This window comes from Myxocyprinus asiaticus, chromosome 32 (assembly GCF_019703515.2).
Source record: "Myxocyprinus asiaticus isolate MX2 ecotype Aquarium Trade chromosome 32, UBuf_Myxa_2, whole genome shotgun sequence".
Classification (NCBI taxonomy): Eukaryota; Metazoa; Chordata; class Actinopteri; order Cypriniformes; family Catostomidae; genus Myxocyprinus; species Myxocyprinus asiaticus.
Genome location: NC_059375.1, coordinates 30139555 through 30165396, shown reverse-complemented (window position 1 = coordinate 30165396; position 25842 = coordinate 30139555). Strand labels below are relative to the sequence as shown.

At 37.5% G+C, this 25842-nt stretch overlaps 1 protein-coding gene across 4 annotated transcripts in view; it reads left to right on the top strand.

The window, feature by feature from the left end:
• Positions 1 to 25842, top strand: part of nhlrc2 (NHL repeat containing 2) — a 26288-nt gene extending 446 nt beyond the window's left edge. The window contains exons 1-11 of one of the 4 annotated variants that reach the window (XM_051666880.1): positions 399 to 569; positions 883 to 1035; positions 10764 to 11219; positions 11568 to 11689; positions 11823 to 11952; positions 16537 to 16621; positions 17354 to 17585; positions 18450 to 18572; positions 18979 to 19188; positions 19303 to 19528; positions 23842 to 25842. In XM_051666880.1, the coding sequence (XP_051522840.1) occupies positions 407 to 569; positions 883 to 1035; positions 10764 to 11219; positions 11568 to 11689; positions 11823 to 11952; positions 16537 to 16621; positions 17354 to 17585; positions 18450 to 18572; positions 18979 to 19188; positions 19303 to 19528; positions 23842 to 24098 (2157 nt within the window). In that variant the 5' untranslated portion in view covers positions 399 to 406 and the 3' untranslated portion in view covers positions 24099 to 25842. Of the gene's footprint in view, positions 1 to 398; positions 708 to 882; positions 1036 to 10763; positions 11220 to 11567; positions 11690 to 11822; positions 11953 to 16536; positions 16622 to 17353; positions 17586 to 18449; positions 18573 to 18978; positions 19189 to 19302; positions 19529 to 23841 lie in introns of those variants that run through there. The other 3 variants (XM_051666879.1, XM_051666881.1, XM_051666882.1) reach the window with 3 other exon arrangements.

Here is a 25842-nt window from a genome sequence, read left to right as displayed (position 1 = left end):
TGATCCCTTAAAAGTTTAAAACCCACAAACAGAGCACAGAGAAAACAGTATCATCTATAAAAACCATCTCGAAAGCTGATACCATTCATTAAAACGCATTACATCGTGGTATTTTAACAAAAACCGTTCATATTAATACGGAAAATAAGACCGGCGATCTGCATTACACGCTTGCCGCCAAAAGCATCTAAATGCACATTGAAGTTGGCAGGTCCATACTCTAATTCGTTTTAGGACATTCCACAAGACATCAGACCTTTTTTTTTTATATTTAAAAAATCTATATTTTATTATTGTGCATTTTACCAATAAGTAAACTACTCTCGCATATACATTTTTAACTTTTGTGGTTGACGAATGTGCCAGTGTAAATGTGAAGGTTCGCTCTCTCTATATTGTGAGAGTCATGGCGTCTTACAGTAAGCTGACAGATCTGTTTTCCATTCAGAGCCAGCTAGACTACGCTTTAGAGGACGCGACGACCCAAGAAGAGAAGGAGAATCTCGTACATCAGTATTTGAACAAAATAGACGAGAACGAGGATTTAAATATCCCGGATTTTGAAGAGGGTACAAGTGTAAACGTACTCAGTAGCGGTGGGAGTGTATACAGATAGTTCATCTAATATCTAGGCGTGGCTTTGAAACTTAAGAACAATCCACAATCAATTACAAGACTTTAGATGAAGGACTGAAATTATGGAACATGTCAGTTTGTGAAAGCACACTAGAAAGTGCTGTTGTCAGCTCTATAAAATTGTATTGCAATAACAGTAAATGTTGTAGTATGTAGCCTAACCTTAATTCTTACAAAAAAAACCCACCTGTTGTTTACCCGCTTGGTTTTGTATAAGTGTAACCCTTTGTTATCGTTACTCTGTAGAATTGGAATGGCTGAATACAGATGGGCCCCTGTCGCTCAGGAAGGAGCTGTCTGGCAAAGTGGTGGTGCTTGACTTCTTCACCTACTGCTGCATAAACTGCATGCACCTACTTCCTGATCTACACCAGCTGGAGCAGAGATACACCATAGAAGGTACATGCACAGTTACACACAGAGCTGATAAGCATAGATATGCATACTCTTTCTTGGGCTTAATTGTAATTTTAAATAGCCTTAATTTAACTAGAAATGAATGACTCAAGGTTGTTACCAGTATTTTCCTCCACATACTAAAATGTGAAGAAGCTGCCAATTAAAAAATAACCAATATTATTCTTTATTACTAATGGTCATTACACTGTTTACTACATCTTAGATGTAGCTGCACTTAGTAGCCAGCTGAGTCCTGTCTGTTGATTTTAACCCTTAAAGTGTCATGAAACCCCCCTTGTTCAGCACCAGTCCTTCACTCCAGAGATTTAAAGTGATAGGTAACCCAAAAATGAAAATTCACAATTTACTCACCCTCATACCATCCCAGAATGTGTATGACTTTCTTTCTTCTGAACGCAATGATTTTTAGAAGAATATTTCACCGCTGTAGGATTATACAACACAAGTGAATGGTGGACAGAACTCTGAAGGTCCAAAAAGCCTATAAAGGCTTTCAGAGTTTCTTCAAAGCAATATGATGGATGAGAAAACAGATCAATATTTAAGTCCTTTTTTACTCTAAATGTCCACTTTCTCTTTGACTTTCACATTCTTTTTTCTTTTGTTTTTGGCGATTCGCATTCTTTGTGCATATCGCCACCTACTGGGCAGGGAGGAGAATTTATAGTAAAAAAGGACTTAAATGTTGATCTGTTTCCCAACCACACCTACCATAATGTTTTAACATGACTCTAGCGTGGTAAAATCGCTTGCTAACCTTGTTTGTGTAATTCAACTTTGTTGTCTTGACAACAGAACGCTGGTAAACCCTGTAGGCCTAAATCCCATTCACTTTCGCATGATGTAAAGGAAACCAAAATGAGAGTTGACATAGCTTTGAGTTTTCAGTTTTCATCATGGTCTTTTGTTTTTGAACAAGCCATCGTGTTATCCTGTGACTGTCCATGATCGGACGTATGGAGAAGACAAGATGGCATATGTGCGTCCCTAGACAAACCGCTTTATGTTTGGAACGCGAGTAGCAGAACCTCAGCCAGCAAACATGCTTGCTCCAGTCCGGTTATCGACTGCACTCTGTTTTGAGGAGTGATTCCGATCTCACCACAGTGTTGAATGTGCTCTGTTTTACTGTGTGTGTTGCTTTTATTACTACTGAATGTGATGTGAATATGTTTTACTTTGTGTTTTTGATTTTGTTTTGTGAAGCACTTTGTGCATGATCGCTAAAGAACTATATAAAAAAATTATTAAAATTATTTTCTCTCATATCTGGGCCAGGAACCTCTGTCACGTCTGCGTGTAATAAGGGCGTTTTAATCAAATATTGAAATGCCAATCATGAATGCATTTGAGTTTCATTTTCCAGTGCATTATGTGAGCACTCCAATGAACTGAAGCCATCACCAACCCACACAGCTGAGTCAGACCATTTAGAGCAGCTCCTGAAGAGTTTGTGATTGATTGTTCCCCTTAACAATAAACATAATGAGTGCTATAATTGTTTCCAATGATGAGCAACCTGTACATATCTATTTACATCTAAAAAAAAAATTGTTTTGGAGTTTCATGACCCTTTAAGGACCCCATGAAATGGCTTGACAAGCTTTGTTTTCTTTCCTGTATTGATGCATTTCCTATTGAATAGAAGGGCTGATACTATTGATATTTATTATTATTATTATTTTTTTAAGATGGCCAATAGCAGTTAGTTTGCATCACAGCAATCAACCATTATTTGCTGCTTGCTTTTTCTAGTCAGAGGTAGATGGTATTAGGGGGAGGGATATTCTCACTCTAGAGACAATTTGATTGGACAAAAACTTGTATACGCCCATGAGTGCAAGATGACTCATCAATATTTTTAGTCAGTTTTCCCAAAAGAGTGAGTGTAAATTTTAAATGCGTTTAACTGCTAAAAATGTGGTTAATTTAGTCAACGTTTAGGAATATAATTGCATAAAGATGGCCTCAAAGCTAAGAGATATGGGCTAAAAGTAACATAACCCCACAGGGATCATACCCAGGGTTCACTAGGGCAAAACAAAGAGCCTCTTGTGCTTGCAACCGGTTTCTTCTGGTCAAGCAACACATTCCCATTATCTTTTAACTGTAGCATATATGGGACTTTAAATATCCACAGACCAGGTCTAGGTTTGGAAGTTTCACATAGATACACCATTATGCTGCTGTATAGCTTATTATAGCAACTGTGTGTACAGTACTATCAGCTCCAGCTGTCAGAGGCCCATCGGTAGTCACATCTGTGGGAGCATCCGGGGAAACTGGCCAGGCAGCTGTAAGCCCATTCACTGGCATATCTGGCACATTCACACATACCTCATTTCTGACACTTCTTTTGGTACATTCTGTTACTGGACAGGAGCAGAACATGCCTCCCCACCCCACTTTCCCTTGTTTCATAAAAGCAGGTTTATGGATATCAAGGTCTCCTTCAGTTTATGGGGTCACAGAGCATATTTTTCTTATTACGCAGAAACTTTGGGTCTCATTCACTAATAATTGTGTACAAGTGTTCCTACACATACGTGCGGAAAAGGATCTCGCACTAAAGTTCCACCAGATTCACAATAGCTGTAAAAATTTGTTCTTGCCCTCATTCTAATGTTGACACATCTGGATTATTCCAAATGAGGGAGTGTCTGCCCGCAGTTAGTTATTGGCATAATATGAGCCCAAACTTTCTCCATATGTAACCGTATCCTTTTATATTGGCCTAGACTTCACTTGATCAGGTTTATGCAGAATCTATTAGAGGTAGACCAATATATCTGTTTCACAGATTAATCTGTGCCAATAGTTGCTTTTTGGAATTATCTGTTATCTCCAAACGTCTGTGTCAGTAGTTGCCGAAAGTGTTTTTATATAACTTTTTTTATTCCTGTGTTCCTCCTGTGGCCGCCGCTGGAGGAGTCTACTGTTAGAATGGCTTTGTTCTAATCTACAGTATAACAGCAGCCTCTGTTTTTATTTCACTTCTAATTACTGACATCCCTGCTGTATCTAAATCTTTCATCATTTCCAATATTCAGTTATGGGTTTTTTTTATCCTCACTGCAGTTCTTGTTTTGTTATTTTGATCAAGGGCGTAGCGGAAATGGGGGACACGTCCCCTGCACTCTTTAAAAAGGTGATTTGGTCCCCCACACTTTTTCAGGCTAAACCCATATCGAGTCCAAATGGTGGATTTGTATACAGTATTCTTTTTTTTTTTTTTTCTCTTCCCCTTTCCCCCCAGCATAGTACTAGATCTGTCTTAAATATGTAAAGCTACTTTTAATATCATCTCCTGTTTTTTACTTCTATGTTGGTGTGCAGTCAACAAACTGTAGAAAAAAGATAGATTTGCTGTGTTCTAAGAACATTTTACTGAAGTGAATATATATGTAGACATGTTTTTTTTTATACATGGAAAATGTACAGAGGCTATTGAAACTCATAATTATAATAAGACTATTATTGTTGTCTTTTGATAAGTCATGCTAAGCAGCTCACAAACTATATAAATTATAGATTTGCCTTGTTCTTATAATTCTTAAAACCTCTACTAAAGTCTCATTGTAGACATACAAATTTTAAAGGGTTAACATTTTTTTTTTGATCGTTGATTCAGTGACTGACTCATTTCACACAAGACACTCATCTGTCACCACCTTCTGGCATCACCAGAAATGGTCACTGAACGAATCATTAAATGGATCTGAGTGAATTTTGGTGAACTTATTTAAAACACTGGAGCCACATGAAAACCTTTAAATCGTAAATTGTGCACATGCACAATTGTCATTATTGTAATTGATTAAATAATTTATTCTGGACCAGCTTGTGCTCAGTCTTTTATTGTCATGTGTGAAACAGAAGCAAGTGCTCCACAAGATGCCCTTTATTTTTGTAGCTAATTTTGCCAAATTTAGCAATTAATTTGCAATACTTTGAATCTTTAAAATATTAAAAATATTAAAAGTATAAAATATGTATATATTAACTTATATCATACTTGGGTAATATATACTATAATATTAATACTGCACTGTAAGTATTGGGGCTTTGCGATTCTCCTACTAACAGCCGTGTGTCACACTTTTAAAATAACTGCTAAGCCCCTGATTTTGATTAGTAATCAAGTGTATTAAACTGAAGCGAGGGCTTGCAAAGAAAAATGCGACTGTATGAAAATGACTCTCCCGACAGCTCATTCATCGACCTCCGTGAAGTTGGCATAAACATTACCAAATCTATACCATTCGTTTGTGCTGATTTGTGCCGCAGAAATGAACGTTTGTGCTGGTTCGGTGTTTGAGATATTAGACATTATTTTTTTGTCTGTGTGACGTCATTTTCCACCCCATGTGGTCTGAATCGCTCCAAACCGGTGATGTTAGTTTGTGCTCGATTTGTGCTGTTAAAAGAAACATAACGTTTTCCTTTTCTTTGTATTTAACATAGCTTTTGGAAGCCGTGAAATCGTGTTACACCCCATACCAATCACTCTCACCTGTCTTCATCGTTTGTGCTCGCTTCTAGTTTGTGCTTAATTTTTTGACAGATTTAATCTAGCACACCATCAAACTCCAACACATCTCTCTTTCTCTGTCAGGAAATATCAGATTTGGTCTGATATTTAAACCAGGGATAAATACTACTCGCCTTTCTGAAAGTCAACTTTTCTGAAGCTAATTTGCCCTAAATTGTTCTTATTAAAATCACTTTAAATGGTTACTTAAAAACTTGAAACTCAGTTATCCTAGATTTATCTACAGCAATAGCAAAACATGGCAAGATGCATTACAATCATAACTAATCTGGATCTCCCAGATGGGGCTTCTAATTCAAGCTGATAACACTCTGAATATCATAAGCAGCTAAATTAATTAGCAAGAGACTACAGAAATAATATAAATGTGTATAAATTACACCTAAAAGGATTTATTATTAAATTATTATAAATTGTATAAACTACTTACACTATTTAAAATGATTAAAAATATAGTAAGAATTTACAAAAAAGGTTGTATTCGTTAACCTTAGTTAACACAGTAGTTAATGAATAATGGACAATACTTTTTCAAATTTTATTGTATTAATATTGATAAATGGTCATTTCTACATCGTGTTACATTTTCCACAAGATAGGTCTATATGTTAATTAGTTAAGTAGCATTAGTTAATGCATTGTGAACAAACAAACAATGAACAATAGTATTTGGATAAATTAACATTAAACATGCACTCAAGGCAAACACAAAAATATCATCATTATATTAATATTATTATTATCCTATCCTTCGAATGAATGGTCTGATTACTTTTGGTCTGAGGCCGTTTGGTCTGATGCCTTTATTGTACGAGACTTTAGACATGACAATGTTTTTCCAGAAATCTGAACCCTTTTATTCTGAGGAACGATGCTGTTCTGCCTGATTTCTGAGAACTGACACTGAGGTCTGAGTACGTCCTAAAATGAACACTGTACTCCTGGTTATTTTAGTGTTGTACTCAGTGTTGGAGTAACGGAATACATGTAACGGGATTACGTATTTAAAATACAAATAATAAGTAACTGTATTCCACTACAGTTACAATTTAAATCATTGGTAATTAGAATACAGTTACATTCAAAACGTATTTTGATTACTGAAGAGATTACTTTGCATTTTATTGTCATTTGTTTCATTTAATATTTAGTCCTTTCAGTTGGAAAACATTTATACATATAAATGATGCGATCTAAAGTGCATTTGAACAGCGGTGAAACACTTTCTTATGATGTTACATTCATACGAGCAGACAGAGAAGTAAGTTTGAAGTAAGTTTGGAGCAGAAGAAATAGAAATAAACCTTGTGTAAATTGTCAGCTTTACGCTAAGCTAAAATGCTATTTCTAGCCATTTTACATGCACGTTACCAGGCATGATCATATTTTTTCTATCAAGAAAATTCACGTTGGATCATCATTTCTTTTTTTCTAGTAAGAGCTTTGATATTTGGGCAAAAATCATATTCTTGATGATAATTTTTTTTTATTGTTTTCCTGTAAAAATATCAAAATCCTTAAATTTGATATATCTAGTTTTAGAAACAACACTGCATAAGATATTTAGGTTTTTCAGAGAATGTATTTTTAACATGTGTATATTGTGTTACTGTACTGGCAGAGTTTTTATAGTCAAAACAAGTGAAAAAATCTACCAGTGCTGAAGAAGTAATCCAAAGTATTTAGAATACGTTACTGACCTTGAGTAATCTAACGAAATACGTTACAAATTACATTTTACAGCATGTATTCTGTAATCTGTAGTGGAATACATTTCAAAAGTAACCCTCCCAACCATGGTTGTACTGCACCCAGAGCCGCTGAGATCAGCGTGAACCGCGCAGCAAAAATAGGCTCGTCTGGGGTGCTTCACCTCGACTCACGCTTGCAGTGTAAACGGTGTCATCTGTTAATATGGGCGGCGAAACAAAAACGCGCCACTCACGCCTCATTTACGGCAGATATGTAAACCCAGCGTAACATGTTTTCAAACATTAAGCTAAAATTTCAAACAAATATTTTGAATATTAGCTACCATATAGGCTTATGCAATTACACAAACACCATCAATGCAAGTCGCGCCAGCTTCTAGCAAACTTTAAAATGCATAAAAGCAAATAAAGAGCAGAATACTGTGGCTATTTACTTGCGAAAATATAATTAGCCTATATAAACTTTATGTACAGCTTTGCTCAGCAATGTCACATAGCCTATAAACGAATCATAATTTGCAGCACAAACACGGACAATTTTAGTAGTTGTATTTGGAGTGCTAGATTAAATCTTTGTTAATGCTTCAAACACGGCACAAACTAGAAATGAGCACAAACGATGAAGACAAGTGAGAGTGATTGGTATGGGGTGTAACGCGATTTCACGGCTCCCAAAAGCTATCTTGTTAAATACAAAGAAAGGATTACTTTATGATGTTTCTTTTAAAAGCACAAAACGAGCACAAACAAATGGTATAGATTTGGTAATGATTTAATTATATGGGGTGCCAACTTCTCAGGGCTCATACATAATATCACCAACTTCATATCTTTTGAATAATAATAATAAACTTTATTCCTCAAACCTCATCTAGTGAAATATAAACCCTTCATCTACTCTGTAAAATTGTAGTGAGCAAAATAGCATCTCGGAATGCACAACTTGTCGAACCTTGATGTGGGTGTGCTACAACAGCAGAAGACCACGATGGGCACTTTATTAGGACCATAGTGTTCCTAATAAAGTGCTCTGTGAGTGCTATAGCAAGTGTTATATAGTGAGTGCTATAGACATATATATATATATATGTCTATAGCAAAAAGCTTAATTTAGGTCATATTTAATACAGAGCATTGTAACAGGGCGAAGTCTCCATTTCAAAATAAGAGTCCTGATGTGTTTCAGGCTTGTTTATAGTTAAAAGTTCTGCATTATGCTCCAAATTTTAAAAAATTTGTCTGGTAACTATTGGGATTTTGGTTAAACAACAAACAGAATCTGGAATTGTATTAACTTTATGTATGTGCCCATCATAGTAAGGAAAGAATAAGCTTTTTTTTATTTTTATTATTATTATTTTTTTTACATTTCTATAAATTGATTTTAAAAACTATCATCCGATCAATCTGTTATCGGCCTTTTCCACCACCTTGGTTGTTGGTATCAGCAAAATCCACTATCTGTTGACCTAGAATATTTCTCGTATTGAGATTAAATGCACATTATCTTTGTTACTCTGAAATAAGACTTGTAATGTCACTTTATAATTCAGTTTCATACGTTGTTCACATTTTTGTGTCCATTAGGAGGGATTTTTGTGTACACATGGGTTTCTGAATTTTATCCTAAATTTAGAAAAATTAAAGTTGTTATTGATGAATCATGGTTTTTACATGAAATATTCATTCATTCATGTTTAACACTTTTTTTTTTTTTTACTCTTGACACAACAGTAAGCTACCAAATTGTTCATTTTCTTACTAAAACTCCCTCTCATACTTCTCATCATAAATAGAAATTCAGGTGAAAACGTGCTTTTTATTATTTTTATTTTTTTACTCTTGGTATGGAAAAAAACAGCTGGGGAGACTACAGAAAACTAATGTCACGTTGATCATAATTTTTCAACCATGCCAGCCAGGTGTGTTTCAGATTCATTTATAGGCAAATAGTAAGCAGGGTAAAGCATTTTGAAATGGCATGCTGGTCCGTACGTGCATGTGATTCCCGTCTCTGCTGCTGAGCCTATGAATTTTTATCTTCTTATTAACGTCTGAAACTGAAATTTTAAAACCAACGTCTGCATGCTTCATTCATCAATGGCAGTGTTGCACACCCCCGGGATACGGAATGGAGGAATGTCAGTGCCAGTGACAAGGCAGATAAGTTCCGCTGACATTTTTGTTAAATTAGCCAGCCAGAGTGAGCGCAGACTATAGCGCGGTGCAGGAGACTGGAACAAACAGAATGCAATGGTTATAATGGGATGCCTGGGGGCTGCATGAGTTCTCAGTCAAGACCATTGTGTTTTCCCTGATTGGTTTTAACACTCATTCAGTTGCCTATGTAAGAATCTGTACCTCTGAGATTCTTTTATTCTTAGTTTCCCTGCCTGTAGGCCAGCACTTATCTTCGTTGGTGTTTTTATTTTATTTTTTATCAACTTCTTTAAAAGGAAGGAAATTAGTCATTAAGAGTGGGTTGTAGTACTGTTGACAAATATAAATAATGAACACTCAAGTAGTTGACAATAAAACAAGATTTTCAATATCAGAGGAAAAAATCTGTCAAAAGCCTTAATAAGTGCATACACCAACGCAACATGGGAGTATGTATTGTTTGAGAAGATAAGAATGAAAAGCTTTGTTGAACCTAAATTTTCTTTGAACAAGAACAAAAAGTGTCTGTGAAAATCTTAATAATAGGCACAAAAATAAACCCACTGTCCTTTTATCATTCCTTTTTGATTTGGGGCCAGACCTGAATAAATTAAACTATCATTATTACATCAAAGTTCTTTCTAAAGGACCATTTAGAATAGAAGCCTAAATTTACCTCAGGGCATTTTAATAAAGTTCTTTCTAGGCCAGCAGTTTTTTGTGAATATAAACTTTCTCTTTTTCATCCACATTACTGGTGATGCTAAAATAATACTCACTTTCTGACAAAGCAATCTGACTTTTTTTTTTTTATTATTTTAACTTTTTTTATTGGTTTTTCTGTTACTCTCACAAGTCTTAAATGTGATGAGAGTCCTTGAATGCCAGAGCCGTAGAGCAGCAGTCATTTTCATATGTGCTTCCAACAGTTTTGAGTTGTGGTGCTCCTGTCAGGATGCAGGTTCAAGCATGTTCTACATCATTTTCCAATCCCATACCTCTTCTTTCCATGCAATTTCTTTTGGCTCACTAACAATGTCAGAAACATTTTGTTAAAGGGGTGAGATTTGCTCCCTGGGATTGATTTGAAAGGATTGTTTTTTTTACCTTGGTTTTCCATCCTCTCTTTCCATGACAGCTACTCTCTTATGTCTCTGTGTGTTTTGCTTTTGCTTAAAGCTGAAGTGTGATCAGACTTTAAAAAAAAAAAAAAAAAAAAAAAAAAGATTTATATGCAGTGGTAGCAAAGCCTAATTTTTTTTCCCCCTCTCTCTTCCTTGCAGACGGTCTGGTCGTCGTAGGTGTGCATTCGGCTAAATTCCCCAATGAGAAAGTGCTACAGAATGTGTGCAGTGCCGTGCTGAGATATAACATCACCCATCCTGTAGTGAATGATGGTGATGCTCATCTGTGGCAGGAACTGGAAGTGTCCTGCTGGCCCACGCTGGTGCTGCTGGGACCCCGGGGGAACCTGCTTTTCTCCCTGGTGGGTGAAGGCCATCGGGAGCAGCTTTTCCTCTTCACTACAGCTGCCCTCAAACACTACAGGGAAAAAGGGCTGCTGAAGGACCATAGTTTGAGAATAAAACTGTATAGAGACTCCCTACCCCCCTCCATCCTCTTCTTCCCTGGGAAAATAGCCATGGACCCCAGCAGCAAGAGATTGGCTATTGCCGACACAGGACACCACAGGATACTGGTTGTCTCCAGTACTGGGCAGGTGCTGCACTCTGTAGGGGGTAAGAACTGATAAAATATTCATTTACTCACCCTCATGTTGCTCCAAACCTATTTTTTGTTTTACCCTCCATGGAACACATAGAATTAGGCAGAATGTAATTCTCAGTCACCGTTGTGTAATTGATAACAGAAATTTTCATTTTTGGTTGAACTATCCCTTTAACTGCGATGGACAAAAAGGCTGAACAAGCTTTATACTACAACATCTCATACAACCAATGTTCTGCATTATTAAACTATATTTAATGAGTTTAAATGTATAGGTATCACAATAGCAGAACACAATTGTATAATGTTTTAGGCTATTTTAGGCTGCTTTTAGACTGTTTTATCTTTGTCTATCTTAGGTCACTCAAGTGGAAGAAGAGATGGAGATCTGTCTGAGGCACGGTTCTGCTCCCCGCAAGGGGTGTTCATAAAGGGAGACACGGTTTACGTGGCTGACACAGAGAACCACCTCATTAGAAAGGTACATCAGTAGCATCAGGTCAAGCCAGTCATCCCGCTGGCAGCTCTAACCCATATTCACTCTGACTGGTGCTTTTAAAAACATGAAACCTCTGTTACCATTTTTGTCTACCGTCAATATAACCTTTTTCTAGATCGACCTTTTAGAGGGAAAAGTTTCTACCTTAGCTGGAATTGGAGTGCAAGGCACAGATAAAGAAGGCGGTGCACCAGGATCACAACAGCCAATCAGCTCACCCTGGGACGTTACCCTTGGCAACGCAGGTAATGATTTCATTTTACTGATCATCCTCTTCCAGTATGTTCTGCTCTTTCCTTTTCAGATCAGGCTGACTCTGTCCTCCTCTTTCTTACATGCTCATAAAATGTAAAATCTTTTGAATCCACATTTTATTATTCTGCCAGGAGCATTTGTATGGCATTTTTATTCATCCTTTTTTCCCTACCTATCTTCACGTGTTCCCTCTATCTGTCCTCTCCATCTTGGAATCTCTAATCAGGATGTTCTCAGAAGTCTTTGCTTTGTAGATACCACACTTGCCTTTGATGTTCACAAGTGTGCACAACGCTGGGTGAAAAAAGAGCTTTGTTCTGCTAAAATGGCTAAAATTGTCTGAAGCGGCCCTGGAGTAAATTGTGTGGTCTGTTGGTTCCTAGTTGGTAATAAAGAGCCGAATGTTTAAGTGTTGTCCAAGTCAAACCCATGACACCAAAAAAAAGGTGATATGATTAAAAGCACTCATGTGGTTTTAAATAAATGTTGCCTCTAACGAATTGTCTTGCCAAAGATTGGCTCTTTTTTTTTTTTTTTTTCATGCCTTTGAAATAGTAATATCTTTTGTACAAAGTTGCTTAGAACTTGAAGTCCTGCAGGTCTAAAAAAATAACTTAACAGACTTTTCATTTTAAACTGTAATTAAAACTATTATATTTTAAGCCATTTAACAATTCATTCTGCATTATTCAGTTTCAATATTGTTCAGTTAACGTTAGCAGAAGAATTGGATGTGGTCAACATTATTTAAGAGGGCCTATGCTGTAGTTGCAGTGTGTGTCTGATTTATTGAGCGTGTGTTTGGAGCACACTCATTGATGTCCCTGCTGTGCATTAGATCTGTTCTCAGAACAGTCATGTCTTTTCTTGAAAATTGTACTGCTAAGAAAATAAGATTTCTCTGAATCATGTGCCTCAAGGCAACTGCTAAAGTCACTTGTTTTTTTTTTGTTTTTTTTTTTTTTTTTTCAAAATGCATTTATCATTTAATTAGTGGTTGACCGACATGGGTTTTTCAATGGTTGATGCTATGATATGTAGACAGCAGAATGGCTAATATAATGCCTTTATTCAGAGGGTCCAAAAGTGTGAGACAACTTGTGAAATTGCTTTTTGTTTGGCATCTTTCTAATTAGGGATGCACAGATACAATATCTGATTATCTAGAACAATATCTGCCGACACATAATTTGGTGGTTCTTTTTTTATGGTAAATTACACAACTTAAAAAGTAATTTAAATTAGGCTAAACTTTATTCTCCATGTCTCTACTATACATGTTTTCCATGTTTCTGAGTAACTAGTGCCCATTATAGACCTTATTCACGGTAGCGCCATCTTTGATTTTTAATGGGATTGAAAACGAGGCTAGGAGGGTTAGACTAACATCTCTTCAATGGCACGCACCATATAAAACTGTAAAAAGCTCCTATAGATCACATCTGATTTTCCACAACTACATTTTTTCTTGAGTTTTTTGTCTAATGAATGTTCTTGAAAAGATGTTTTATCAATGTGTCCCCAGAACAATCCAAAAACAGTTTAAACTGCAGTACAATCCATTGAAGAGACTGTATGTTTATCCCTCACAGCCTCATTGTCATTCCCGTCAAAAATCAAAGATGGTGCTGCTGTGAATATGGTCTATAAACAAAACACTGAAACAAAAGGCACTTGATGGTAATTAACGTTAGTTTCACCTTGTGAAATTCTAGCAGTGCAAAGCTTAATAAATTGCAACTTTGCTATCATAGTCACCCAATTCAAAACAGTTCCACACAACTGACATTTTCTTACACCAACAGCACAAGTTGTAGGCTAATAAACTGTCTGACATGTTTTTCCGTGCCCTTTTGATTGACGGGAAATAATCGGCCCAGATCATTGGATATTTGTATACAGTCAGCCGACATCCTATGGTGCAGATAATTGCTTTTATTGGCCGATACCAATGATTGGCTGATACATAGGTGCATTGCTAGTTCTAATTTATTAGAAATTAGTATTTGGTATGTCCCTTTTTGCTTTAATGGCAGCATGATTTGAGATGCTTCAATGGAATCCAGGAAATCTGACCTATAATAAGGAGTTCATATCGTCAGTGTAAGAAATTTGCTTATATGAGTTATGACTAAGAAATGGTGGAGAGTCTTAAAGGAATATTCTGGGTTCGATACAAGTGAAGCTCAATCGACCAGCATTTGTGGCATAATATTGATTACCACAAATATTAATTTTGACTTGCACCTCTTTTAAAAAAAGCAGAAATCTGGGGGCCTGGGTAGCTCAGCGAGTATTGACGCTGACTACCACCCCTGGAGTCGTGAGTTCGAATCCAGGGCGTGCTGAGTGACTCCAGCCTGGTCTCTTAAGCAACCAAATTGGTCCAGTTGCTAGGGAGGGTAGAGTCACATGGGGTAACCTCCTCATGGTCGTGATTAGGAGTTCTTGCTCTCAATGGGGCGCATGGTAAGTTGTGCGTGGATTGCAGAGAGTAGCATGAGCCTCTAATGCTGTGAGTCTCCGTGGTGTCATGCACAGCTAGCCACGTGATAAAATGCGCAGACTGTCTATCTCAGAAGCGGAGGCAACTGAGACTTGTAACCGTAACCGCGCCACCACAAGGACCTACTAAGAAGTGGGAATTGGGCATTCCAAATTGGGAGAAAAAGGGGATACATTTTTTTTTTTTTTAAGCAAAAATCTGGGTTCCAGTGAGGCACTTATAATGGAAGTGAATGGGGCCAATCCGTAAACATTAACATACTCATTATTTCAAAAGTATAGTCACAAAATGTAAACAATAAGTGTGTTAATCAACATATTGCCACAAATTCTTTCTATTGAGCTTAACTTGTATTGAACCCAGAATATTCCTTCATATTTGTTCTTCATTTTACTTCATAACGTTTTGTGTTTTAAATTTGTAAAAATCCTTAAACTTCTGTTAATTGGCCAGGCCGACACGGTTATCAGTTAATGCGATTTAATATCAAAATAGCCAAATAATGACTGATTAATAAGCCTGGATAATATGTCAGTCTATCCCTAAATTTAATGCTACAATTACGTTGAATGTTTGATTTAATGGAGACCCAAGTAAAATGGCTCATCTGAAGCAAAAAAAAACAAAAAACACACACACATTATTACTTAGTGTGTTCCACTTTATCATTCAAAAGTTTAATTGTAATGTGCAAGTCCTTCAGCATGTCTTATGACTGAACCATTTTACTGATTTCATTAATCACTGTTCTTTGTTTTTTCCTTTCCATCCTTCTCTGTTCCCTTTGAAATGCTGTGTGAGAAGAGCTCTGTTCCCTTCATCTCCATTCTTTCCTTTTCCCTCTTTCTTTTTCTCACTCTTTCCCTCTGTTCACGTTTTCTTGAATGCATGTTGTTAGGCTCCATCCCAGCAGAGAAATTGTCTCTGATAAGCGCAGTACCATTAGAAGGCTATTGTTAGACTTAAGTACAGAGCCCCTCATTCCTGATTCCTCAAAGAGAAAATGCAGTGAAATGCTCTTGACTATTAGTGGCCCTCCATGTGCTATTTAAACTGATTTGTTATGTATCGGCTGTGCTGGACACCATAGCATTCTAGTCCTCCAAAGCATTTCTATGCATTGTCTTGTGGAACTTTCCACAAAATATGAGGGTTGAAAATAAAATGAAATTTTATCAACAAAAGCTCAGTGAAAGAATGTGCTTAACTTTTAGAATGTTGTTCGTCTGAGTAAATATTATACGAGCTGGGTACAGACTTTTAATGCAATGTTAATTTTGTTTTAGATAATAATAGAACATATAGAACACATCTCTATCTAAATAATATGGAATGTGTCCCTTTTGATGTATTTAAAATAAATAATGGAACACCAATGTGTACTCCATTCACAGGTGACAAAATGTGGTGTAAAAAATGGAGCTTGTAGTCCGTGTAGTTGACTTATGGCTCCAACATGTGACAGGTGGTCAAATTGGACACCAACACACACCATATGTTCCTTTATATACATGTAAGCAGACTCATTTAGAATACTGATTATGGCATAGATACCTTTGAAATGAATAGCCATGCATGCATGCACTGATAAGATTTAATAAAGAGATCAGCTAAGCAGCCAAGTAAGGTAAGATTAGATACAAAGGTTGTCCATACTATTTTAGAAGTTGCAAGGGCTGTTTTAAAGGGATTGTTTACCCAAAAATGATTGTCATCATTTAAAAACCCTCATGATTTTCTTCCGTGGTACACAAATGAGATGTTAGGCATAATGTTATCCTCAGTCTCCATTCACTGTTACTGGAACTGTTTTCATACAATAAAAGTGAATGGTGACTGTGGCTAACATTTTACCTAATATTATCATTGGTGTACCACGGTAGAAATTAAGTCATGAGAAAATACTGACAAAATTTTAATTTTTGGGTGAACTATCCCTTCAAACCCTGCAAGGTGTTTGTTTTATGTACACTTGACTGATAAGCTGTTTTGTTTAACAAGATAATCAACATTATCTCTTAGAAAATGCTGAATGTTTTTGTTTTTTGTGCTGTATTCATTTATGCAGGTGGTGATGTATTGTGGATAGCCATGGCAGGAACGCATCAGATCTGGGCTCTCTTCCTGGAAGACGGGAAGCTTCCCAAAGGGAGGTGAGCTCGTCTGCCTGTGTTCTCAGTGTCTATATTCAGTACAGACAAAGCAGTCCACGGGGCTGCCTGAGGATGTCATCTACTGGGCAACCACGCAATGCTGGCGGAAAGGGTTCTGACCATCCTGATACAACAAACTCTTAACTTTGTGTTCTGTTTGTGAACGTGACATTTCTACTGTAATTTTTACAAATGCAGCGAGCACAGATAACAGCTTTAAGATGTCAGCTAAAGTACAAGTTAAAAAACAACATTATTTAAGATTTAAGTGTCGTTTTTTTGGATGCGCGTTCAAGTGAGAACTTGCATTGTTTTTAGCAGTAAACATCGCATGTTCTTGTGTGAACCTATGAGCCACTGTCAGTAAGCTCCTCTCATAGTGCTCATGAATGTGCAACATACATCAAGATTTCCATATTTTTGCAACCAATGGGAGCAAGAGAGCGTGGTTAGGAAAGTTATTTTTGCAATCCTGTTTGGTGACGTTAGTGATGCAGAAATTACACAATCCTTAAATGTGATTTTGTTTAAAAAAGACATTTGGCAACTACAGTACTTTGTTTAAACCTGATAAGCTCTTACATGCAATTAGAACCTAATAGTGAATATTATGTCCATGTTATCACAATTCCGACTCTCGTTTTAGAGTCAGACAAATTAAGAGGTAATGTTTATTGTGCCATATAATCATTCTAATCAGACTTAACCATTTTTATCTAATCCTTTCTCCAGCGAAAGCAAAAAAGGAACATGTGTGCGCTTTGCGGGCAGTGGGAATGAGGAGAATAGAAATAATGCATACCCTCATAAAGCAGGTCTGGCCCAGCCATCAGGCCTGGCTCTTGCTCCGATGGAGCCCTGGGAGTGTCTCTTCATTGCGGACAGTGAGAGCAGCACCATCCGCAGCCTTTCCCTAAAAGATGGAGCAGTCAAACATGTGGTGGGGGGAGAGAGAGACCCTCTGGTGAGCCTTATCTGCTGTGTTCGCATGTCCGATCACAGATATATACGGGGTTTTAGATGTCTCCAAACAGCTGGGTTTAACGCAATGAATTTATAAGTCAATCAGACACCAAGGGAGATGTTTGAAGGTCTTGTTAAACTTGACTTGAGTCTCCATATAAGGATGTTAAACAGGGATCAGATGAGACTTTCGGCCTGACAGGTCTTTGGTCATGTAGACCATAATGTCTTATGATCAGACATGAGATAACATCAGATAATTTCCCTTCTCTGCACTTTGTCCTCTTGCACATACTTTATAAGGGAAGGAGGGTGCTGTTATCAAGTTCACTTTTAGCAGAACACCACAGGAAAAGTCTTGAATATTTATGGGGTCATAAATTATCACAGTTGATTACATGTCAGATTTGAGAGCATTGCATGCTGTGTAAAGCAGTTCTTTGTACAAGTTTGTTTGGCAGTACAAGATCCCAAAGCTAATGCAAGGGGACATTTAATAAATGAAGTTGTGGGGCAATTTTTATCATTTAATGAACCTAGGCGACTTAAATGAGAAACAATTTTTCTACATTCCTTGGAGCAGTGGAGACATTTTTCAGATCTGCTAGATTTCCTTTGAGTAGACTGTTTTCTTCTGGCAGGGAATGAGAATGGATTGGATTTTGCCATATTTGGTCATCAGACTAATGAGCTTTTTTTTTTTCTTTCCTTGTAACACCCCGTAACTTAGTATGCATATTAGACCACCATAGAGATAGTAAATATACAGAAAAGGCTCATTTAGAAGTTCTCATAACTTTGCACCAAAGCGTGACATTGGCTCATGCATGGCCTTTAAGGTGGTGTTTTCTCTTTGTTTGAGCAGAACTTGTTTGCATTTGGAGACGTTGATGGTAAGGGTGTGGATGCAAAGCTGCAGCATCCTTTGGGAGTCTCCTGGGACGAGGGCAGAAGCCTCCTCTATGTGGCCGATTCCTACAACCACAAGGTCAGTGTCTGCACCAGATGTAAAAGCATTTTACTTGAGTCTCATTGAATGACTTTCATTTTACATCTCGAATAGAGACTTTATTTGCCACGTATTTTGGTGCTGGTGGAATTTAAACAACATACAGTAAATTATGTTGCTATAGAATGGGGTATTAAGTTAATGGGACAATCCACTTGTAACCAGGGGTTAAGTACTTTCTCAAGGTCACAATGTTATAGAGTACCGCTTGCTGAATTTGAAACCCACACCATCTCATTGGTCCACATAGATTGTTTATTGTCTTTTGCCCTGAAAACAAAGCCCTCGCAACCACTCTGAACACTGTAGTATATTGGTAATGAGATTTGCACGGGTTAAACTACCAATGGCCCACGGGTGTGACAGAAGTGGTCCTCTGTTGCAGATCAAAGTGGTGGATCCAAAGACTAAGCACTGTAAGGTGTTGGCAGGCTCTGGGGATGCTGGGAATGATCTTGGCCAGGGCTTCCTGGAGTCCAGCTTCAATGAACCTGGAGGCTTGTGTGTGGGTGATGGGGGAAAGCTGCTGTATGTGGCAGACACCAACAACCATTGCATCAAAGTCCTGGATCTGGAGACCAAAACAGTCTCTTTGGTAAGTTCCACACATGGGTTTTGTGCAGATGCGTGGGTATGTACTGTATGGTAAGTTGTCATTCTAAATGTTTTATTGGCCAGCTTTTCAGTTTCTCTGTTTTTCCTTCTACAGTTTCCTGTTGTAGGGGAGCCACAGGTTGATACTATCCTCAAAACCACTACCAATGCAGCAGTCCCAAAAAAGCTTCCCAAGCTTCCCAGATCAGCCCCAGTCCTTACCATGCCATCAATCAATGTGTCTTCAGGGCAGTCTGTTACTCTCTTACTGAAATTGGCACTGCCGACTAGGACCAAACTGACTGAAGAAGCTCCTAGTTTCTGGAGCCTGTCAGCAGAAGGTACAAAATCAAAATGCACTCAGCAAGAGCATCTACACTCACGGAGCACTTTATTAGGTACACCTGTACACCTACTTATTCATGCGATTATCTAATCAGCCAGTCGTGTGGCAGCAGTGCATAAAATAATGCAGATATGGGTCAGGAGCTTCAGTTAATGTTCACATCAACCACAAGGATGGGGAAAAAATTTGATCTCAGTGATTTTGACCGTGGCATAATATTTGGTGCCAGACAGGGTGGTTTGAGTATTTCTGTAACTGCTGATCTCCTGGGACTTTCACGTTAAATAGTCTCTAGAGTTTACTCAGAATGGTGCCAAAAACAAAAAGCATCCAGTGAGTAACAGTTCTGTAAACATAAAGCCTTGTTGATGAGAGAGGTCAACGGAGAATTGCCAGACTGGTTCGAGCTGACAGAAAGGCTACGGTAACTCAGATAAGCACTCTGTACATTTGTAGTGAGTAGAATAGCATCTCAGAATGCACAACACATTGTGTACTGTCACCTTCAGCTTGCTCAGTGGGATTCTAAATACAATTTATTTGTAAAATTATTTAAAGTATTTATTTTTATACACAATTTACAATCATTTAATCAAACTACACAATGATGACTAAGACTTTATAGATATTACAGTTTCATTTTCTGTTAATGCATGATTTTCTGTAAAGCTGCTTTGAAACGATGTGTGTTGTGAAAAGCACTATACAAATAAAAATAACTTGACAACACGTCCTTGAGGCGGATGAGCTACAACAACAGAAGACCATGTCGGGCACTTTGTTAGGGCCACAGTGTTCCTAATAAAGTGCTGAGTGAGTGTATGAGCCAAGCATAGTTTGCCATATAACTTGCAAAATTAGCCAGACAGGCTTTTCCACTGTCGGGCCAGTGTGAGCCAGGGCTATCAACTGGCCAGCTGGGGCCAATATCATCAGACCTAGAGCCGCAAGGCCAAAATCGATCTGCGTTCCCACGATCAAGCCAATAGCCCCGCAGCGTTGCCTTAAACCCGCCCTTAATATGCTGCCCTGGTGCCAACGTCACACAGCCCGCACATTTCATAAACAAGAGGAAAACTCAAGCTGAGGTATTATGTTATCTAGTTATCTAGAATATTGAGTTTAAATCATATATAAACATTAGCTAGTTAGCTAGCAAGATAAGTTAGGGTTGATAACTCACCGGCTGTAACTGCCATGGTGTCCTGAGTGGTCTCTTCACTAACAGCGGGACAGTGTCCCTGCACACCGTCCATGATCTGGACCCTTGGAAAGTTCTTTCTTGGGGAACCGCTTTGTCCATTGTGCATTTTAACGAATTTGTACTGTACCCGCAATTTTATTTTTTCCCCAAACCTGTACCGTTGTGCGCTGGATGCACAACCTGGCAAGTTCAGCAACACTCTGCCTTTGACACTGACCCCGCCTCACTCCCCAATTGGCCTTGTTTGGCCCAAGGGTAGTCAGCGGGCCTAAGGCCATTGGCCGTTGGCTCCGAGAAAGCCCCGAGGCAGCACGACGAAGCCTCGGAAGAGACAGGGAATGCAACTGGCCCTGGCACGCACTAGCACACCCTCATTTGGCCCGATAGTGGAAACGTGGCTAACGAGTGTATACTGGGTTCTTTTTTCAATTGCACATGGAAACTGGTTGGTATTCATGTCATATGCATTTTACATTTACATTGTGCCATGCATTTTATATAAAATTAATTTGGGCAGTTGACTTGATGTGCATTTACTGTCCTCAAACAAAAAGCCAATATTATTTCAACACCTATTTTGTCTAAAAACAACATTATCTATTCAAATTGTGTTTTTATGTGGATAGAAATACTTTTTAAATATAATAATATTATCTAATTGGGGTCCGTTTCCAAAAAGGACTGGTCATGAATTTTATATTCATATTACTTGATTGTAAAATGTTTTCACCAATTATTGAATCTTGTGGAGTGACTCACAAAATCCATTTTAAATGGGTAACCTCATAGGATCCCTGAAAATGTTGATTATATGGACCCCAACAGGAAATAATGACATTTTTCAAGCTTAGAAGCCAAAAAAAAATGTTAAGTTCTACCACCTACTATTAATTTGCTAATGCTTATGTGGAATTAGTTTCATTAGGTACATTTTTTCAGTCCTGCAGTGTACAATCCACCACATAAAATAGATTTTCTTTTCGTCAACTACACATTTATTTACATACAGTTTTCCCACCTTGTACATTGTAACTCAGGAATACCACAGTTTGACATATAGCATTCTGTTAGCTAGATTGCTGTGTTCACACATTTTCAGCAGGCTTCATGGACCAGCTGGCCGTACTGGGCGACAATCCAAGGATAAATAAACAATTCTCTGTGCCTCCCAACACATGGTCAACCCTTTATTCTAGCTTACCCATATTTTCTCTGCCTCAGTCATTTTTTTTAGCATCATCATTTCTGCCCCATCATTCTGCCTCCTGTCTGCTGCAACATTTGTCTTTCCTGTTGTCTATTCTCTTGGCCTCTCTCCACTCTCCACAAAAATGTCAGTCCCACCCAAACGCACATCTTTCATGATTGATAATCAGTCGAGGCACCAGAGACTTGTACTCGTAGCACACTGGTTGTTTAAGTTCCACAACAGAACGTTCTACCATCCAGTAAACAAGCAACTAATTAATTTATGCAGATGGTTGTGATTTGAAGTGGGGCTCACCTGCATAATTGCAACAAAGATATCCATTTAGGCTTCATAAAATAAGCCTGACTGACAGTGGGCGAAAAAGGCTCAGAAACATTAACTAATAGGTCTGTCTGACTTTGACTATGTAACAGAATACTGTGAGTGCTTGTTTGTGTGTGGCTTTGTGTGTGTACTAGTAAACAGTGAACATTGTGTTTGTATGTTATAGAATACGAGTGTTATAATATATTTTAGATTATAGTTATAGATAATTGTCGTCATGTAAATGAAAAACGTTTTTTTCTGCTAGTCTGTTTTATGGCTCGATAGGTGTTTTATCAGGGTTAGAAATTTATGGGGGATCAGGGGGAAAATGCCCCCAAATTGAAAATGAAGGTAAATAATTACCCTGTAGTGTATTCTTATTCTATTTCCTATTTGTAACATCTGATATATTAATACACTACTGGTTATACACATTTATCAGCAAGTTATACACATAATCGCATAAAATGAGTTTGTTGATTTAAATTTGTAGTTAAGACTTTCTATTTGTAACATCTGATATATTAATCCTCTACTTTAGGCCTAGTTATACACACAATTGCATAAAATGAGTTTGTTGATTTTAATTTGTAGGTAAGACTTACTATTTGTAGCATACAGTGCATCCGGAAAGTATTCACAGCGCTTCACTTTTTCCACATTTTGTTATGTTACAGCCTTATTCCAAAATGGATTAAATTCATTATTTTCCTCAAAATTCTACAAACAATACCCCATAATGACAATGTGAAAGAAGTTTGTTTGAAATCTTTGCAAATTTATTAAAAATAAAAAACGAAAAAAAATCACATGTACATAAGTATTCACAGCCTTTGAAAGTTGTTAAAATCCCAGCTTAATGTTCAAAGCTTAATGTTCATTTTTTTTCCACCCAAAAGTATAAAAACTGACGGCATCAAAACATTGCTCTGCTCTATTTTTATTTTATTGGGCATACCGACCAGCCTGTGGTGCAGAAAATACACACTTCACCTTTAATTAAATGATAAAATTGATATATTTGACCCAAGTTGATGCACAGTGTGCATTTTTATACAGTTTGAAAAAATATTCTCTAAAAATATACTTCATAAAGCTGAACATGTCCCTAAAAACAACTCTGGGGGCAAGTATTGCCCCTTAATGGAAAAGTTTATTTCTGACTCTGGAGTGTACACTGAGTGAGGTGAAACAGAAAATTTGGTCTCATAGGTTTTAGCTCACTTCCTCTCCTGTCTTCCCACTCACTGGGGATCATGTGATTGGACACTGCTCTAATTCTATCTGGCACTCGTCTTAGCAGTCTGCCCTTGATTCAAGGCCAGTGACGCATACCTGGTGCACTCTGCTGTGTACAGCCTTGAACTAACGGAATTTCTTTTCCAGTGCACAGGATTCCATTCTTCAAGTGTGCTTGCATGCATACTGAAATGCACAAATAATTGCCAGAAAAAGTTAATTGTGTGGGTGGATGTCATGTTACATGATTCTTTAGGAACCAGTACCTTTTAAACATCAGCCAGGAATATCAAACATTACAGGAATTGTTGTTGACCACACACTGAGTTCACTGTGTTTTCCTCTGCAGGTAATGATTGGTTACTGGAAGGGCAAGATGTGACAGGGAACATCGGTGATATCTCCAAACCCATCTCTATCCTCTTGTCCATCCCAGCAGTCCCTCTGGCTCCAAACCCAACATTAACACTTGATGCCTGGGTCTACTGCTGCCTTTGTGAGGGTGGGGTTTGTATGATGAAGGCGGTGTCCTTCAAACAGCCTCTTATGATTGGCCCTACACCCCAGGAAGGTTCTGTTACCATTGCGCTTGAACACGACTTTTAGAATAGCCTTGCACCATCTTCTATGTTCTGAGCTTTGAGTATGGAGTGTTTAATTTAAAAGGATAGTTCACCCAAAAATGAAAATCTTGTCATCATTTATTCACCCTCATGTTGTTCCGAACCTGTATGACTGACTTGCTTGCAAAAAGGTAAATTTTTGAAGAATATACTGGCCACTCTTTTCTATATAATTAAAGCAAATGAAATGAGTGTGTCTGTCAAGTCTGTATGACTTTTGCCATATTGCCAATGTCTCCTGAAGTCAAATGATAGCTTTGTGTGAAGATCAGATCCGAATTTAAGTTGTTTATTCCAGTAGGCTATTAACCACTGCAACCGGAGTATTGAATCAGTGAGTTTAACTCGAGAACCGGATCAGTTTGATTCATGAAGCGATCATCCTGATTCATTGCAAATATCCAACTCAGAAGAATGATTCATTCACGACTCTGATGTCAAAGGAACACGTCAAGGAAAGCTATGGCGTGTGTCAAGATTTTCAAAGAAAAATTACAAATTTCGGTCCTTTCCGCACACAAAGTTATCATATGTCTTCAGAAGACTTGGAATATTATGCATAAGTCGCACGGACCACTTTTACTTCACTTTATGGTGATTTTGTTTTGTCATTTTCTGAGCTTGACAGCCCCAGTCCCTGTTTGTTTTCATTAAATGAAAAAGGGTGGCCAGGATGTGTTCTACAAAAAAAAAAAGTCTTACAGGTTTATTGTGACATAATGGTTTGTAAATTACTTTTTTTTTTTTTTATAAAAAACTCTTTATCATTAAAACCACACACGCCCTGTGTCTAATAATACTGTAATAATCAGACACAAATGCTCACATCATATTCATCACTCTAATGACGGATTGAAGCTACTAATTGTACAGATCTAAGGCTTGTTCAACAGTATATGGATCTGACTGTCATCTTGACAAATTCTGAACTAAATGACTCTTTATAATCAGCAATATTTTGTACCCGAACCGTTTTGGTTCCGAGTTCTGTTTTGTGTGTTTGTGTCGGGAGCTGTTGATTAAGCTTATGTAATGCCTTTGTTAAATCTCCTGATATCATTATCGGCCATCTTCATTCACTCACAAACATGCTCACAATATAATATTAGAAATATTGTAGTATAAAATGTAGCCAGCAGCTCTGCCACCCCTTCATGGTTTGTTGGCTAATATTGTTACCCTCTCCCACTGTATTTTTCCTCTTAATGGTATGACATAATCTTGTAAATGAGCAGTTTGACTTAATGCTATTTAATGGACATTATTTATTGTTTACCAGGCTAAAGTGCCTTTTCGATGAGCAATACACTTTCTAAGAATGAATTATGTGTTGGAAATCAAGCAGCGACATTAATTTATGAAATCGTGACCCATTTACAGTTAGACATTAAAGTTTCTAAAAAATAAAAGCCTCTCAGAATGGTTATGCATTAACAAGGGAAATTGTTATGTATTTCTGAAGCTGGCTGACACATAATAGATCATGTGCTCACTGATCATTAATCAGACCACACAATTCTTCTAGACACTGTGCAGAAATGGTCACTAAAATTCTGTTTCTTTTATGCTTGCTTTTCCTCTGGCGGCCTTAAGGTTCTTGCCCATAAACTATTTAATAAAACTTATATGTATCTTTCTTCCCTCTGTGGGTAGCTGTTTTATACAGCCTCCATGTTCTGCATTTTACCAGATTAATTGGAAGCAGAGGTTTAATAAAAATTATTTTC